The following is a 14,356-nucleotide window of genomic DNA, read 5'->3' as shown; positions in this document are numbered from 1 at the left end:
GTGGTCGCACCCATGAATTATAGAAATGATCTAATTGTTTTCTCATTTGGAAATACTGGGGGCCCTCCTCCCTGCATCTCAGGTTTTAACGGCCTGTGGTTTCCAACGGGGCACATGATTCAGTGCTACCTACCTCCAACACGTTTGTCGAATCCAAGGTGGTCCGTCCTGTCAAAACAGAGCCGTAGCTGGGGTATAAGTCAAACCTGTTGCAGTAAATTAACACGTAGGCAAGAGAGGTGAGGGAGTTCGATTTGACTTCAAAGAGGAATAGTTGCGATCAGAGGAGGGAGGAGGGGACATGTGGTGGTAAATACACATAAAACAAACCTGGGATGAAAACGTCCATTCTGGGTCCTCAGAGAATGTATGGAAGGCCGTTAGTGCCAGAAAAACGAAATAAATAGTTGAAAAGATAGGAATAACAAAAGTAAAATACTCAGAAGTAAATATTATGAGTATGTTAAGAATTCAACATTACTGAGTCAAAATCTTAACTTTGTGTTAATTGTGTTAAGTGTAATTATGACAAAAGCAGTTTGGTGAGTGTACAATCAAAAAAAGAGAAACCAAAGAATCCTGCATTCAATTTATGAAATACAAAGTTATAATTATGACTCAACCAAAATTTACATAACAAGTCAGAGAAAGATATCATAATATAAAACAATACGAGAGAATTTTGATGAGATTCTGGCAAGCACTCACACACTCCAGGGTTCCCACTCCTTTTAAGAAATTAATTTTCCAGGGCCTTTCCAGTTTTCTTGACAATACAAGACAGCACTTGTTAAACTGTCATATTATTTACCGGTAGGCCTAGTATTTAAACATTTAAGTCCAATTTTATTCCTCCTTTTTTTACTGATGCAGGTACATGATGAAGTGGCTCAGGTTTATGACAAGTAGGTGTTTAGCATTTATGAGACACTCATAAAATGAACCAACTTGCCGACTAAATGCTAACTTTTCTGCTGCGTCATCCAGTTAATTGATTGAATTGTACTAGTTTTCCTCTAACTGTAACATTTCTTTGGTTCAAATTATGTAGAATTAATTTTATTTTACATCAAATTCATATCCTGACCTAGTTGCCAGTTAAAAGTAGAAGCAGAAAGTGTTTGTACAATTAACATCGCCATACACGTATTTATCAATGTCAACAAGACAAAGAAGGGCTGAAATAAATTACAATTTTCCAGGACAAAATAGATTCCCAGGATCCCTTACAAAAAAACACATGAATTTTACATGTAGGAAAGATGCTACCACATGTTGCAACACAATCACATAAGTTTCACACAGTACACCACAAAAATGTTCCAAAACCACGACAAAAATACATGCATGTGTGGTCATATGTGAACACATGAATTTCACACGTTTTTGTAAATGTGAAATTCAAGTTTTCCTGTGAAGGGATATTTGGTCTGGTTTGCTGAATTAGCTTCATTCCTGAATTACATTAACATAGTACAGTTCACTCTATCAGATTTGATATTGTTGCAGGAAGTTTTAAAGGTCAGACTATTTCTTCAACAGAAAATAGTTCCAGTGATTCCTATTGACAATGTTTTTTGTTGGTTGTCAAGAGTAACATCTTTTCATTTCATTTTTCATTTATTTCATCTTGCAGTGGTTGTTACACAGAACCATCTGGGAAGTTGTTGGGAACTTTTAAGAAATTGGTAGGCACTTAAAAAAAAAAAAAAAGAAATACTACTATACTAATACCTGTTGATCATAATTTTTTTTACAGGCAAACTGCAACCAAACAGATCAACAGACAATATAGCTTCTCACTGAGGCCAGTCGGGAGAAGAGTAAAGACATCTTTTCCATTTAGAAAATAGTTCAGTGCCGCTCTTTGTTCTGTAGCAGCGGTACCACTGTTATTTGACATACAGTGGGTACGGAAAGTATTCAGACCCCTTTAAATTTTTCACTCTTTGTTTCATTGCAGCCATTTGCTAAAATCAAAAAAGTTCATTTTATTTCTCATTAATGTACACTCAGCACCCCATCTTGACAGAATAAAAACAGAAATGTAGAAATTTTTGCAAATTTATTAAAAAAGAAAAACTGAAATATCACATGGTCATAAGTATTCAGACCCTTTGCTGTGACACTCATATTTAACTCACATGCTGTCCATTTCTTCTGATCTTCCTTGAGATGGTCCTGCTCCTTCATTGGAGTCTAGCTGTGTTTAATTAAACTGATTGGACTTGATTAGGAAAGGCACACACCTGTCTATATAAGACCTTACAGCTCACAGTGCATGTCAGAGCAAATAAGAATCATGAGGTCGAAGGAACTGCCCAAGGAGCTCAGAGACAGAATTGTGGCAAGGCACAGATCTGGCCAAGGTTACAAAAGAATTTCTGCAGCACTCAAGGTTCCTAAGAGCACAGTGGTCTCCATAATCCTTAAATGGAAGAAGTTTGGGACGACCAGAACTCTTCCTAGACCTGGCCGTCCAGCCAAACTGAGCAATCGTGGGAGAAGAGCCTTGGTGAGAGAGGTAAAGAAGAACCCAAAGATCACTGTGGCTGAGCTCCAGAGATGCAGTAGGGAGATGGGAGAAAGTTCCACAAAGTCAACTATCACTGCAGCCCTGCACCAGTCGGGGCTTTATGGCAGAGTGGCCCGACGGAAGCCTCTCCTCAGTGCAAGACATATGAAAGCCTGCATAGAGTTTGCCAAAAAACACATGAAGGACTCCCAGACTATGAGAAAGAAGATTCTCTGGTCTGATGAGACCAAGATTGAACTTTTGGCGTTAATTCTAAGCGTTATGTGTGGAGAAAACCAGGCACTGCTCATCACCTGCCCAATACAATCCCAACAGTGAAACATGGTGGTGGCAGCATCAGGCTATGGTGATGTTTTTCAGCTGCAGGGACAGGACGACTGGTTGCAATTGAAGGAAAGATGAATGCGGCCAAGTACAGAGATATCCTGGAAGAAAACCTCTTCCAGAGTGCTCAGGACCTCAGACTGGGCCGAAGGTTCACCTTCCAACAAGACAATGACCCTAAGCACACAGCTAAAATAACAAAGGAGTGGCTTCGGAACAACTCTGTGACCATTCTTGACTGGCCCAGCCAGAGCCCTGACCTAAACCCAATTGAGCATCTCTGGAGAGATCTGAAAATGGCTGTCCACCAACGTTCACCATCCAACCTGACAGAACTGGAGAGGATCTGCAAGGAAGAATTGCAGAGGATCCCCAAATCCAGGTGTGAAAAACCTGTTGCATCATTCCCAAGAAGACTCATGGCTGTAGTAGCTCAAAAGGGTGCTTCTACTCAATACTGAGCAAAGGGTCTGAATACTTATGACCATGTGATATTTCAGTTTTTCTTTAATAAATTTGCAAAAATTTCTACATTTCTGTTTTTTTCTGTCAAGATGGGGTGCTGAGTGTACATTAATGAGAAATAAAATGAACTTTTTTGATTTTAGCAAATGGCTGCAATGAAACAAAGAGTGAAAAATGTAAAGGGGTCTGAATACTTTCCGTACCCACTGTAAGCTCATAGCTTGAAACCTGGAAAGATGGATTCTCTCATGATCTGGTGATCTTGTGAGTCCAGCTGTCTCGCAACGTTAGGATAACTCAAAACCTGGACAAATATTAAAGTTCGGAAGAACAAAAGACTTGTGGTACATGAAACTAATGAGACAAGTTTGAGTTCAGTTACAACAAAAGTAGGGCTGAAGAATCCTGTGCACATGAACCCATTTAATGTTTCAGTCCTTAGATGGTGAAATTAAGATCCCTTTTTAATTTCAAATTATGAAATTTTGATAAAAATCAAAATGAGATATTTAATTTTACAAAAGGTTCATCAGAATTACATAAAGACTCATAATTTAAATTTGTCTCAGTTTAGACTCTTAAAGAAATAAGTAGGTTTTTTCAACTTATAACAATTTTAAACTTAGAAGTCAAAATGACTATCATGATTTTGACTTATAGGAGTCGGATGTAAGACTTTTAGTTTAAAACATAAAAAAAATACTAAAATACAATAACAGTTTTGACGTTCATGTATTGTGTTGTTAGCAGGACCAGTCTGACATATTGACATCCGAGTTTGACGGACATCGGCAGGGTGGCTGGCTATGCAAAATGAAAATAACTTCAATATACAGTATACTGATTTAATATACATTGATTTGATTTAATTTGAAATCAACAAACACTGATTTAAATGAATAGTACCTGATGAAAATATCTGATAGTAGCATATAATACTCATTACTGATAATATATTATGCTTTACAGTTTTTTAATCACAGTAATTTTCCCCTCTGTTTGGCACAAATGAGCTTCCATACTCTTTTAAAGCATATCCCAACACAGAAGCGCACACACACCCTGCAGTAAAAACAAAGGGAACACTAAATGGAGGCTTTTGCTCAGTGCTGCCTGCAGCAAGCAGCTTTGCTCAGCACTCGCTCTGCCTCGTGCTTCTTAATCAAAACTGGCACCGTGGCAATTACCTAATTAGACATCAATTAATCCACACCCTTCAGGTCTGCAGCCAAGTTTGACCTGAGGAGTAATGACAAAAATGCCTTCGAAGAACGGAGAAATCAGATTAATGGAAGCCAAGCGGCAGAGGTTGCGCTGCATTTGAGAAATCTCCAGAAATATACTGCAGTTAATTTCATAATTAACAGGTAGGAATATAATTGATTGAGACACGAAAGCTTAATCACTCAATTCAATAACCAGGATATCAGTTGAGTAGATTAATTCAATTCTGTAATTAAAGCCGAGGGAAAGGTGAAGCATTAGAGTTGATTGAAGGTTAAACAGCAGACTCACCTTTCTCTCTCTGTCGTCTCCGTCCACTGTGGACATTTCACTTCAGATTCTGACAAAAAACACACACTTCACAGTCTGAGCGTTTGGTTTGTCTTTTTTATTAGACATAGCAATTTCACAAACAGCAGTTAGCCTGAAAATTACATTCAAAATGTGCAGCTGACCATGCGCAAACACTCCAGATACACCTTCAAACAAAAGTAACAGTCAATCATGTGTTTGTTTTTTTCACAATCTGTGTATTGTTTTAATTCAAATTTACAAAATCAAAATCCTCTTTCACTAGTTCACCATGAAAGCATACATACCTGTCACTATAACACATTTTAACAACTAGTTTCTGTCACTGTACATATGTTCTGAAAGGTTTGTAAAGGCTCTTCTTTGCATTCTAACACCCATACGCTCCCATACATCAACCTTTGAAATATTCTCAGTACCAATTCCCATTCTCTGGATACTCTTTAACATTAGCTTAGGTGAAGAGAAGGGTCATCTGTCAGAGACAATTCATGTAAAAATCAGTAACACTGCAGTTCCCAGAAATCCACTTTTGCTGTTTTCCAGTACAACCAGGACCTCGGTGACTTTCCCTGCCACTGGAGAATCCAACACTGAAGTTCACATAGGAGCACAGACGATGACCCCCGGCAGCTTAACGGAAACTACCAAAGCACGTAAGACTACACGACACACAGTTTGTACAAAGTGGCAAGACGAGGATGCTTCCGCTCAGGTTTTATTCCATTTAGGTTAATTTGCTCACACACACACACGGAGGGTCTGTCCTCAATCATTCAAGTCACAGGACGCTCATGTCACAGGGTTAATGCTTAACACTGGTAGAGAGGGGGGAGGTGGGGGCCGAGGGAGGAAGGGCGGTGATGTCACTTAAGGGTTAGGGTACTGAAGTTGGGGGACACAATCTGTAACTCCAGTTCATCCAAGTGCCAAAAGACAGACTGTTAACATAACACTGATTATTTTTTCCACCTAATCCAAAACCACGCACGGCTGACACATCACAGACAAAGCTCCACAACGCAGAAACCTATCCAGTCCAGACTCTGTTCCTTCCCTCAGCGGGGTGATGAGGTTTGCCGGTTTGGCTGCCCTCCGCCAAGGTCCGGTCGGCTTCCAACCAGGAGGCGAAGGGTGCCACCGGCTCCGCTTTGAAGTTTGAAAATTACTGGCCACAGGGATCCAGTGTATGTGAAAACACCTGAATACTCAAATCCACCAAAATCACACGGACGTCACCACGGCATCACTCTGAAACACTGTCCATTGTCCGGCCCGCTACTCGCAGCAGGAATGGCAACTGAAAAAAGCGGGTGAAATCTGTACACCTTTTTTTTTTAAATTCATCTGCAAAACTTCTGTAAGTGCAACACTTTACGTAAACTGTCCCGCAATGAATGTGAATTCGATTTTTTTTCTCCTAACTGCTTGGTCCACAGCAATGTTCAGCTCAGTCAAAGAAAAGGGGGGAAAAAAGGAAAAGAAGCCCGTGTTTGAAGAAGCCCTGCATCCTCTTCCCAGGTGGGTGCCTCTACCTGCCGAAGATGCTTTCGTACTCGAGCAGTATGAGCTCCACTATCTGGTTCTGGTAGACCATGTGGACCGCGATGTTGCCCGTCTCAGTCTCGGGCCGGAGCAGCGTGGGTCCGAACACGATGGCCACACTCTGGGTGGTCATGCGGTTGGCCTCCCCGTGGTCGATCACCCTGGGGGGAAAGTGGCGAAACATGAGGAGATTTTCAGATGGAATGGGTCATAAATGGCTTCAGGTGAGCGTGGATTTATTTGACAACCTTTGGTTTCAGAGAGGCTTCGGGCTTTCATCAAGAAAAACAACATTACACATCTTTAGGGCTCGAGCGCTGAGGCAAGCCTCGCAAGTTGACGCACACTCTGTAACACTACTGAACGCTCCGGGCTAGAGCATAATAGCCTTTTTAAATAGAATCTACATCCTTGCATGCAGATGCACAAAACAATAACATATTCATAGAAGGGAGGGAAAAAAAGGAGATTAAATCCGCCCGCTGATATACGTAGACCTCCATACACTGAATGTCACGCTATAAATTTCCTCAAGAAACAGCACTTCATAGGTACTGAATTACAGCAAACACAGCGCCATATAAATGCAAATTGGAAACCTAGGCAAATGTCATTGTGAACATATGATATTGCCACTGGCTCCAGTGGGCTAAGAATACACGTTAAACCTGGCTGCAGTTTGTGTTTGCCCACAGGCTGATCAGTCTGAGGAAAGGTAAACACAAAGTCAAACAGGAGTTCATATACACACAATAAAATATCCCCAGTGCCATTTGTGACCCAGTGCTTGTGCACTAGTTCCTTTTTTTCTTAATAATTTGCATTGTATTGAGTTATATAACTACAGAACGTACAAAAACCAATAATCAGATGCCAATCCCATGGACAGCCAAAGGCAAATCAAAATGTGAGTTCACCATATGAGAAAAACAGTCGAACTGTCCAATGTAGATCAACAAAGATATTGACATTAGAGATGGGAATTGATAAGATTTTGTTGATACCAGTCACGTTATCAATTCTGCTTAACCGTCCAATTCTTTGTCGATTCCCTTATTGGTTCATTTATTAGCTCTGAACACAGTAAAAGAGTAGAGTTATAGTAGTTTGAGTGTTTTTGTGAAATGAGGCCACACTTGACAAGACTGTCTCTTCCTCTCCTCGATGACTCCTTCTTGTTGCATGTTTCCAGCAGTGTAGACACTGTGTGAGTTTGCAGTCATTGTTTTGAAATGTGCAACTGTTGGCATTGATAATACGAATCATACGATTCTGATGGGTTGGAACCACTCAACGGATGTGAAACATAACTTTCAAAGCCACACTGTTACAAAGCGAGTTAACCACTGACACATCCTTTCCAGATCTTTTAAAAGACGTGCATAAAATGTGAGAGGAACCCAGGCAGAAGTTTGTGGTAGGCGTCTGTCTGTCTGTCTGTCTGTCTGTATGTATTGGGGAAACAATTTATGTTGTTCACAATTTTTCTTTGGTACTGATTTTACCTGGCTGTAGCTGTGGCTGTTTGGTTAGCTATTCTTATTTAGTGATAAGACAGATGTTTTGACTGATCAATCTAATATTATATGATATTGTAATAGCAGTTGTACAGTTTCTCCACTGAAAATATTCAATTTGGTCCCTGTTGGATATTTCAGAATGATCCATAATGGTGCCAATAGTAGTTTGTTGTTTTGTTAGTTTCTTTAATTTCACTTAAACAACTAAATTAAATTAAATTAAATTAAATTAAATTAAGTTAAATAAAGATCTTTGCCTTTATAAAATAAAGTCAAACAGTACAAGGTTTCAGATTTTATTCAAGAAATATAAAAATAATAAAGATATGTATAAAAATAATAAAAATATAAAGATTTAAATGAGGAAATCAGGACATAAATAAGCATAAGAACTCCAAAAAACTAATTAATGGTAATAATATCTAAAAGACATCACTGTGTAAATGAAGCAGATTAATAAAAGTGCTTTTGCTCTTTTCTTACCTGCGCAGGTGTTTGAAGAGGACTTGCATTGTGTCGTGGTTGGGTTTTGGCAACTTCTTTATTAAGTCTTTGATTGAATTCACTCGCTGCTTGTAGTCGGAGCATTCTGGAGCACAGAAACAGACAGCCAGTCAGTGAACGCACATGAGTAGAGCACCATCTTGTGGCCAAATTGGGGCAAAAAGTATGCACTCTGAACACAGTGAATCAGGTCACTCACTGATGGCGTTAACAAAGTCATTGAAGGATCCGTATGAGAAGAGAGGCTCAGGAAGCTCCCTGAAGAGCATCTTGAGAGCTCCGGTGGTGACGTGGATGTCCTCCCACTTACTGTCATTCAGATCCACCTTCTCATCTGATGGAGGGAGGGGAGAAAATAGTGTTTTCTACAGCAGAATCTCATGCATCAACATATGTGTGTGTAGAGACTGTGTGTGTTCTGTGTGCTGAGAGCTTCGTATGTGTCCCACAAATACCATCTGTGTCATCCCATATGAAAGGAGCTATTTCTTTAGGTCCGTTAGTGGTTGGAGTCCTACCGTGATTTACAGCAAAGCGGAGCTTCTGGATCACGGCCAGGTTCCCGCTCACTCTGTACAAGCCGTCAATACTGAGACCTGCGGGAGAGGGGTGAGAGGAGGGAACACTGTGGGTCCCGACATGCCGAGCTGACCTCAAACAAACAGCGCCAACGAAGGCTGACTGATCCAAACACTTTGCATTTCCTTGCATCACCTCATGTCTTCTGTTACAAAGGCACAGCTGAACACAAACAAACATACAGCTGACGACACGCAAAGATGCTCTGCATCAGTCGTCTGTAAACAGCCTTGATATAAACTTGAAATATGGATAGAAATTATGTCACAGAGAAAAAGTTGCAACACCAACTGTTAAAAAATCGTGGTGAAAAGGTGGAAGTGAAAAATAAGTAGAAACTGCACTGCAATTCAATACAGGGCTTTCAGCTGATGCAAGTCGAGCTGAAAATGATCTGAATGGATTCACCCGTAGCCTTTATGTAAGACAGAATAGAAGTCTGAATGAGTCACCCCTTCCTCAAGCTGAAGTGGTTGTACTGAATCATCAGTGTCACTGAGCGAATCAGTAGTTTTTAGTATTGAAGCTCCCCTCACTGACTACAGTACAAGCGGCATTGTCAGCTCAGCTTTATTACACAGGATGTTACCTACTGGTTCAAAGCTTACAGAAAGAACATCAAGTCCACTAGCAGATAGGCTACTGCACTTTTAACCCTCTAAACACTGGCTCTAGGTCTGGGTTTGTACTGAAATGAACAACCAGCCACAGACTGAACTTCCTGCTGGACAGAAGCATCATAATGTCATGTTATAAACGGTGGTGCATCAAACAAAACAATTTAAATCAACAAAGTGTTTCGGTCATTTCTACCTCAAAGTCAGAACTGGAAATGAGAACCAATGAGCTCAGATAGTCAGGTGGGTGTGGCTCATACCTGTGTTCTCCACATGGTCGATGCACATTTTGACAAAGTTGGGCACCGATGTGTTCTCCCGCTGGCACAGACTGGTCAGACTGCAGCCAAACACCTGATCTGTGAAGGAGCAAACACACACACTGGTTCTTAACTTTCACCTGTCCAGTGGACACACACCCTGCTGCTGGCGTCAGGGTTCCTACACATTTTCCACTTCAAGATTCCATAACTTTCCAAACTCAGATTTTCAGCCTTCTCTGTAGGTTTTTCTGACCACATTTAACATTAGAGTATTATGCAATTAAATAGTTTTAAAGGTCCAGTGTGTAACAGGGTAATGTTTTCACTAGTGTATAATCTGTGTATAATCAGAATATAGGAATTGTTGTATTTTTGTTACCTTAGAATGAGCTGTTGTTACAGGGTTCTCACTCTTTTTAACAAATCATAGATAGATTTGATGTCAAAAGTTCAGCTCTTGGCTGACATGGGAGCAGAAATGTGTGTGTATGTTAACCTGCATGTGTCATAGCACGCAGCTTATCCTACCAACAGTCGAGTTTCAAACAAAATACACACCCCAGTTTTATTCCAGAGTGTGGAGTGAAAATACAATTAGATTTTTCCATGATGTTTAGTAATTTTAGTCCATTTCCAAGTGTTTTCCATGACTGGAAACCAGTCTCTAAATTTCAATGTTTTCGTGATTTTCCAGATTTTATCTATAGAAGCCGCAGGTCACCTTTCAGGACCGCCACGTTGACCGGCCATGTCTGTTTACTTTTCTGATAACTAATCCTAAATGTTCAGACAAGCTTAATATTTGGTTATAACTGCCCATGCACAGACAGCAGTACTATTTCTACAAATATGAAAGTATATCAAAAACATAATTAGTATGATAATTAGCCTTCTCTGGGGCAGAGCTGAGCATACTTATCCAGACCCGGCAATGACTCAAATCAAATTCCATACTTTTCCATACTGCGTGGGAACCCTGAGCAGTGACATGTATCCATACAGGAGTTAGTCTCCTACCTTTGATGTAGCCCTTGTCTCGGACTGCCTGATAGGTGGGTCGACGTATCAGGAACTTCTTGAGCTTCATTCTGGTTTTCTTCTGGTCTGATGAGTCCATACTCACAGAGGTCTTCATCACTGAGGAAGACAGGCAAGATTTGAGTGCATTTCAAACCATATAGAGTATGCTGTAGGGACATCAGCAGTCTCTGTCTGTCTCACCTCTGTTCTTTTTGGAATCCCGGTGGTCTTTCTCCTTGTCCTGTTTCTCAGCTCCTGGAGACTCTGGCATGTCCTCCTCAATGGCCTCGTCTGACTCCCAGGCCTGGATAGGAGGAGAGACACATATGGACTGTTAGATACATTCACATTTAGATCAGCTCCAACTTATTTTAAGGCCCATTTACCCTGACCAAGCATACAGCATACTCGGTTATATTCAACTATTAAGTGAAGTTACTCTGGTTTGGACTTTTTACTAGTGAAAGAAGTCTCCTCACATGTGTGTTGATGGTCTCTGTGAGGGCCCGGTACCAATCGTTGACGACACTGTCGATCTCCGACTGAATCAGCAGCTCCGTCCCTTGACGAGTCTTCAGCTGAGGGAGGGAAAGTCGACATCACTTTTTACCAGAACCATCACATTCAAACATATATACGGGCTGATCTAGAGTCAAACTCCACAGCAGATCCACTGTGTCCGTTACCTCGATGACGTGTTTCTTGCTCGATTTGTCCTTGGAGGCCCACTCCACCGACCCCCCTCGCAGATCGACGGTGAACTCGGGCTTCGACTGGTTGCTTCCGAACTTCTGAAATCAAGGAAACGGTATGAGTCTGACGCAAAGATGATGTAACAGGGACACGCTGTTGTTTTAGGAGGATTTTTGTCTTAATGTTAAAAACAAGAAATCCGAATTTCAAAATGGGATATGAATTTCTGACAAGTGTCCTCAGCATTTTTAAAAGCACAAACACTAAATGAAGCAGGTGTCACATCCTCAAACACTTAGAATCTTATTTTGGAACTCTTCATGTATACACACATATTTAGTATTGTGTTACAAGAACAGCAAAAACACTGTTAGTTGTTATTTATATCATGTGCATGTTAATGAACACAAAATGTTTTTGGTTATATTCTTAGATATAAAATCCAAGCTGTTCATTGACTTTCACAGTCATGTGATATTTTAAGCGTAAACCTGCTGGGTGTAATGCAACCTTGAGTGGCACACAGAAGATTTTTGTGGTAACCAAACAACAACAATGTTGTTACCATTCTGCTTGTGTTTCCTTCCCACCATTACTGTCGAACTGACAACTGACAACTGACAACTGACTGAATTCTGACTTCAGACCAGTGTGCTTCTAGTCCTCCAGGTCAGGGCTCAGCAACCTTTACTATCAAAACAGCCATTTTTGGGGGTGTTTTTTCTGGAGATGCAAAACATGCCAGTAAGCCAGCAGCATTGGTGGTGAAAGCAAGCGCTCCACGTACTATTACATTCTCTTTTTTCTGCCGAGACTTTTCTTTTGTAGGATTTGGAATCCATAGCTTGCTGTGTAATGGCTACACATTTTTAGAATTGGAGAATGACTGTGAATGAAAATTACTTTAGGTCTACAACAATGATAAATAAAATAAAAATGTTTAAAAAAATACCTGTTATTCATTTCCATATAATGTTTTTGTCAAAGCCACAGTGAGCCACTGGAGAGAGCTAAAGAGCCTACCCCTGTTCCTGGTTATCACACAGAGCTTAAAACCTAAACTGACATTGACACTGGTAAAGGGCCATCCTTGTGTCCTCAGGGCTACAGTGCTAAAGTTGGACAGCAATATCCCTGTTTGGTATCGAGCTTGGGACCTTTGTTGCATATCTTTCCACATCTCTCCTATCAACAGGGACTTTATATCTTACACGTTTTCATGCAAATCAAGAAAATAAATCCAAGTGAAATTCTATTTTACAACCTTTCAAAGGCTTTAATTTAATCTTTCCATCCAACTTAACCAACACTAACTGATTTATTTGCCACTTGGAGGAAGGGAAACAATCTGTAAACACATTACTGACATGTATTATCACCTTTTAAAGTCGTTATGGCGAACACGTTAGCCAACTGCCATCTCCACAACCAGCAGGTGCAGAGCAACATTAGCATTTATTTGAAGTTGTGTTTGTGTCCACATGATGACTGCATTTAACTCTGAGAATAATATCTATTAATAATAATATTAGCTTCAAGATGCTATACTATGCTCACTGTACCAGCTAGTTGCTAACTTGGTTTGGTGCTGAGCAGGTAGTGTACTGTTTGAGTATCAGAGCTTTTTGGCTGAGAACAACTGCCTTCCACTTCTGGAAATGCTAATGAGAGTCATGAGAGTGAACCAAAGCCAGAAAGTTTTGGGCTGAAAAACCAAAACAATAAGCTAAAAGAAGCTAAAGCGCTCTCTAGAGCTGAGGGGATTCTGGGAAGTGAGGTGATATTTCTCTGTGAGTTTATTATTACAACCCAACACATAAAGGTAATTTATCCAATGTTAATGTCAAAATATCAATTAGTGCAGCCTTACATTAGAATGAGCTAAATGAAGCTTCACACACACATAAACACATAAACACACACACACACACACACACACACACACACACACACACACACACACACACACACACACACACACACACACACACACACACACACACAGCTTTCTCAGTCAGATTAAGCAGAAGTGAATGAAAGAATGAAAGACAGGGGGTAGCAACACGTGCAGAGAGAGGGGACATACAGCGGCAGCCTGCACAGGCCTACAGTTCACATAGGAGACAGCAGGGCGGGGCTTGACTGAGCGCTTCCAGTTGCTAAGGAGCGTGAGGAGCAGCTCAGGGATGGAGCCGCTGCGGTAGTAAGACTTCAGGAAGGAAGAGAGGAAGGGGGAGGAGAGGGAGAGAAGCAATAAACTGAGGATGACACATTTCACAGCACAGGTTGGAATGAAGACAGATGACTATGCAGAGATAAAGAAGAGAGAAATAACACGGAGAGGAATGGAATGCTAAAAAAGCTCTAGCCTCTTGGGGGCTGCTGGGATACGTACCCAGCTGGTGCTGCCTCCTTGACCCTTAGCAAAGAGCAGGGAGGAACCCTGCAGCACTGTCCACGAGGAGGTCCAGTTCTTCCTGTATGTCACAATCAAACAAAGACACTGAGCGTCTGGGACTACAGAAAACTCTCCAGGATTTCTGAGTTTCACGTAGAGTCGTTAAGATTCCTACCTGACTTTCTTTCCATTTTCTGTGATTTTGGTGACATTGAGGACACCGCACTTCTCTGACGGCTGAGGAGGAAGACACAGATGCAGATAAGAACCTGCTAGAGCATGAAAATACACACATACACACACACACACGCTGAAGCTTGAGAAGCGAATGGGATAATGTTGGAGGCCGGACGTGG

At 40.9% G+C, this 14,356-nt stretch overlaps 1 protein-coding gene across 11 annotated transcripts in view; it reads right to left on the bottom strand.

Annotated features, from left to right (window-relative positions):
- Positions 1-4,922: 4,922 nt before the first annotated feature.
- The window catches only part of arhgap12b (Rho GTPase activating protein 12b), a 56,398-nt gene continuing 46,964 nt past the window's right edge, over positions 4,923-14,356 (bottom strand). For 5 of the 11 annotated variants that reach the window (XM_051411329.1, XM_051411335.1, XM_051411331.1 and 2 more), the window contains 12 exons: positions 14,176-14,237; positions 13,998-14,079; positions 13,689-13,811; positions 11,596-11,700; positions 11,389-11,487; positions 11,111-11,213; positions 10,907-11,026; positions 9,887-9,985; positions 8,949-9,026; positions 8,630-8,764; positions 8,410-8,515; positions 4,923-6,567 (listed from right to left, as the gene is read on the bottom strand). In XM_051411329.1, coding sequence (XP_051267289.1) covers positions 6,393-6,567; positions 8,410-8,515; positions 8,630-8,764; positions 8,949-9,026; positions 9,887-9,985; positions 10,907-11,026; positions 11,111-11,213; positions 11,389-11,487; positions 11,596-11,700; positions 13,689-13,811; positions 13,998-14,079; positions 14,176-14,237 — 1,287 coding nt within the window. In that variant the 3' untranslated portion in view covers positions 4,923-6,392. The remainder of the gene's footprint in view (positions 6,568-8,409; positions 8,516-8,629; positions 8,765-8,948; positions 9,027-9,886; positions 9,986-10,906; positions 11,027-11,110; positions 11,214-11,388; positions 11,488-11,595; positions 11,701-13,688; positions 13,812-13,997; positions 14,080-14,175; positions 14,238-14,356) is intronic. The other 6 variants (XM_051411334.1, XM_051411336.1, XM_051411337.1 and 3 more) reach the window with 3 other exon arrangements.

The sequence above is a fragment of the Dicentrarchus labrax genome, unplaced genomic scaffold (assembly GCF_905237075.1).
Source record: "Dicentrarchus labrax unplaced genomic scaffold, dlabrax2021, whole genome shotgun sequence".
Classification (NCBI taxonomy): Eukaryota; Metazoa; Chordata; class Actinopteri; family Moronidae; genus Dicentrarchus; species Dicentrarchus labrax.
This window is presented reverse-complemented; position numbering and strand designations above follow the sequence as displayed.